Source organism: Euphorbia lathyris, chromosome 10 (assembly GCF_963576675.1).
Source record: "Euphorbia lathyris chromosome 10, ddEupLath1.1, whole genome shotgun sequence".
Classification (NCBI taxonomy): Eukaryota; Viridiplantae; Streptophyta; class Magnoliopsida; order Malpighiales; family Euphorbiaceae; genus Euphorbia; species Euphorbia lathyris.
The window spans coordinates 36,266,143-36,268,530 of NC_088919.1; the positions used below are offsets into that span (position 1 = coordinate 36,266,143).

The 2,388-nt window shown below is 32.1% G+C and overlaps 1 protein-coding gene across 1 annotated transcript; it reads left to right on the plus strand.

Moving 5' to 3' along the window:
* Positions 1-400: 400 nt before the first annotated feature.
* Positions 401-979, plus strand: LOC136209225 (uncharacterized). The gene has a single exon (XM_066000634.1). It carries the CDS (start codon positions 477-479, stop codon positions 675-677), a length of 201 nt encoding a protein of 66 aa, XP_065856706.1. The 5' UTR covers positions 401-476; the 3' UTR covers positions 678-979.
* The last annotated feature ends 1,409 nt before the right edge of the window (positions 980-2,388 follow it).

Below are 2,388 nucleotides of genomic sequence, written 5' to 3' on the forward strand. Positions count from 1 at the left end.
AATTAATTAGAATAATAGACTTATTATAGAATAAATAAATATTAAAATCAATAAATAAGTAGCAACAATGATTTTTTTACATTATCCTTAATTTCTATACAATTCTAATAAGACATGTAATATGAAACAGATGAAGTATTTTCTATTTAAACTTGGATAGATGTACTCTTTTTAAACGAAGGGAGAATATCTTATATATAAATCCTAACCTTTCATCTTTATCCTTATCCATGTCTCCGTAGAATACCAAACACCCATAGTGATTAAAGAAGCTTTATCTCAAATTAAGGTAAAGAAAATAAATTGCGGTTATATAAAAGTCAAAGAAATTACTAGAATAAGAAAATGAATTGCGCACGTCATCTAATTAATTAAGGGTCTTTATATCTCTCATCTCATCATACATTTGGTAAATCATCATCATCATCTCTCTCATTCTCAAATCTAAGCAATCCAACTACCAACAAACCAATCAAATGCTGCAACTATTCTTCGCCGTTGCCTTCTCGGCGGTGCCTTTGACTCTCTACGTTCCGCCGATTCGATCTCTTAATCTCTTCGTCGAGACCATTGAGGAATTGCTCCGCCAGACTTCTCTATATACTCTTAGGGTTTATCCTCGTCTTCGCCTCGCCATCTCCCGTATTTTCTCTAATCTCATTCGCTTATCAAGGTAAACCTAAAGTTCTCCTCTGGTTCTCACCCAGATTTTGTCTATTCCTCATTTTATATTTATTAAGCCCTTTTTAGATTGTATTAGGGGTTTGTATTATCTCATTCTCCTGCTGATTAATTCTCGAATTTATAGAGTTTTTGTTGTACATGGATTGTGAATTCAACTCACAGTTAACTTTTTGTATATCTTTTATATCAATTGTGTATTTCTCTTTTTGCTATAAACATGGGCTGTTGCTGTGATGGGTTTTGGAATTGAACAATTGACTTCTTTTGATTCTGGAGTTGATTTGTCGGTTTACCATATCTTGTGTTTAAGCATCTTTGATTGTGATTTTACTTTTGTATGCTTCTTGCAATTGGTTCTTAATGATTGGCCATTCAAGTTTTATTCTAATTCTGTTTTCAGTATAGATTTGGGGATCCATTAGATGAAGCTAGACATATTTAACACAAGAAGTTTTCTCATTCATTTTTTACTGGTTACTCAAATGCATTGAGTTCAATTTCAGAAGAGTCTAGAAATTTTCGCCAATAATTTGGATTTGCAATTCTAACTCAAAAGTCTTACAGTACAATGGAATGAATATTAGACTAGAGAACAAATTAAGACTCAGGAATGAGTTACAAAGACATAATTCAACCTAGGATGTGTATTATTTATTTTGTTATGCACTGCTTCTAATTTTGATTGCTTCCAGATTCAGATAGTAAACAAGAAATAGGGGTATCAGAATGCGTTATCGTGTCATGATTATATATGATACAAATGATAATTGTGTGTCAATGGTGTAAATTGTGTTTTCGTGTTGGAAATTGACAGCCATACCAAAAACATTGCCAGCTATGTCTAGGACAGAAATGTAGGTTTAGTTGAAAATTAGTGAATGTTAGCAGTTGGGCATTTATGTTTCAATGCTGGATGAGTAGTGAGATTTAAGCCATTTGGCCTTTTCAGAAAGTTTGGTCAAGTGACTGTTGGGAGAATTTGGCCAAATTCAGAGATTAGATAAAGTAGAAAGGATAATTTGAAATTTGAAGTTTGATAAATGAAAACTCAGTTAGGCAAAACACATTAATTAGCTCTCTTTTTTCATAATTTGTATTACAGTTTGAACTTCATTTCATTCTTTATCTTGAATGTTGAACAACACAGAATTCTACACTGTGATTTGCATTTTGAGCAACTGTAGATTTATCCCAAAATACATTTGTTTACTACGTAATTCTAACTAAAGTACCTGGTGTATATGAGTAATATGCGGGAAACTGCTATGACATATGTATCACCAAGAATTGTTGGCCCTTTCGCCCAGTGTAAATAGAGGAGGTGGTAATTTCAGGTTATCGTGTTAAAATAATGATAGTGTAAATCTACTTGTGTTAGTTGGGTTGTCTTTATAAATATCCTATTTCAATACTTTCTCACTTGGTAAATTAAAAAAAATATATATACTTTTGACCAGATTCAATGCTTTCTAACTGGGTATAAAGATAAAAACTTTGAACGCCGGTCACATATACGATGTCAAATTCAATAAACTATGAACTTGTGAAAAAGAGAAGATAATGGGGTAGGACCTTGTGCTTGGAGGCAAGAATGGTCAAAACTCTGATGAGGATTTAAAAGCTCTTTTTCCAAAATTAAGCAACAAATTAAAAATATCTATAAGGATTATTGTACAAACAGAGTCGAACATGATTAAAAGGTTA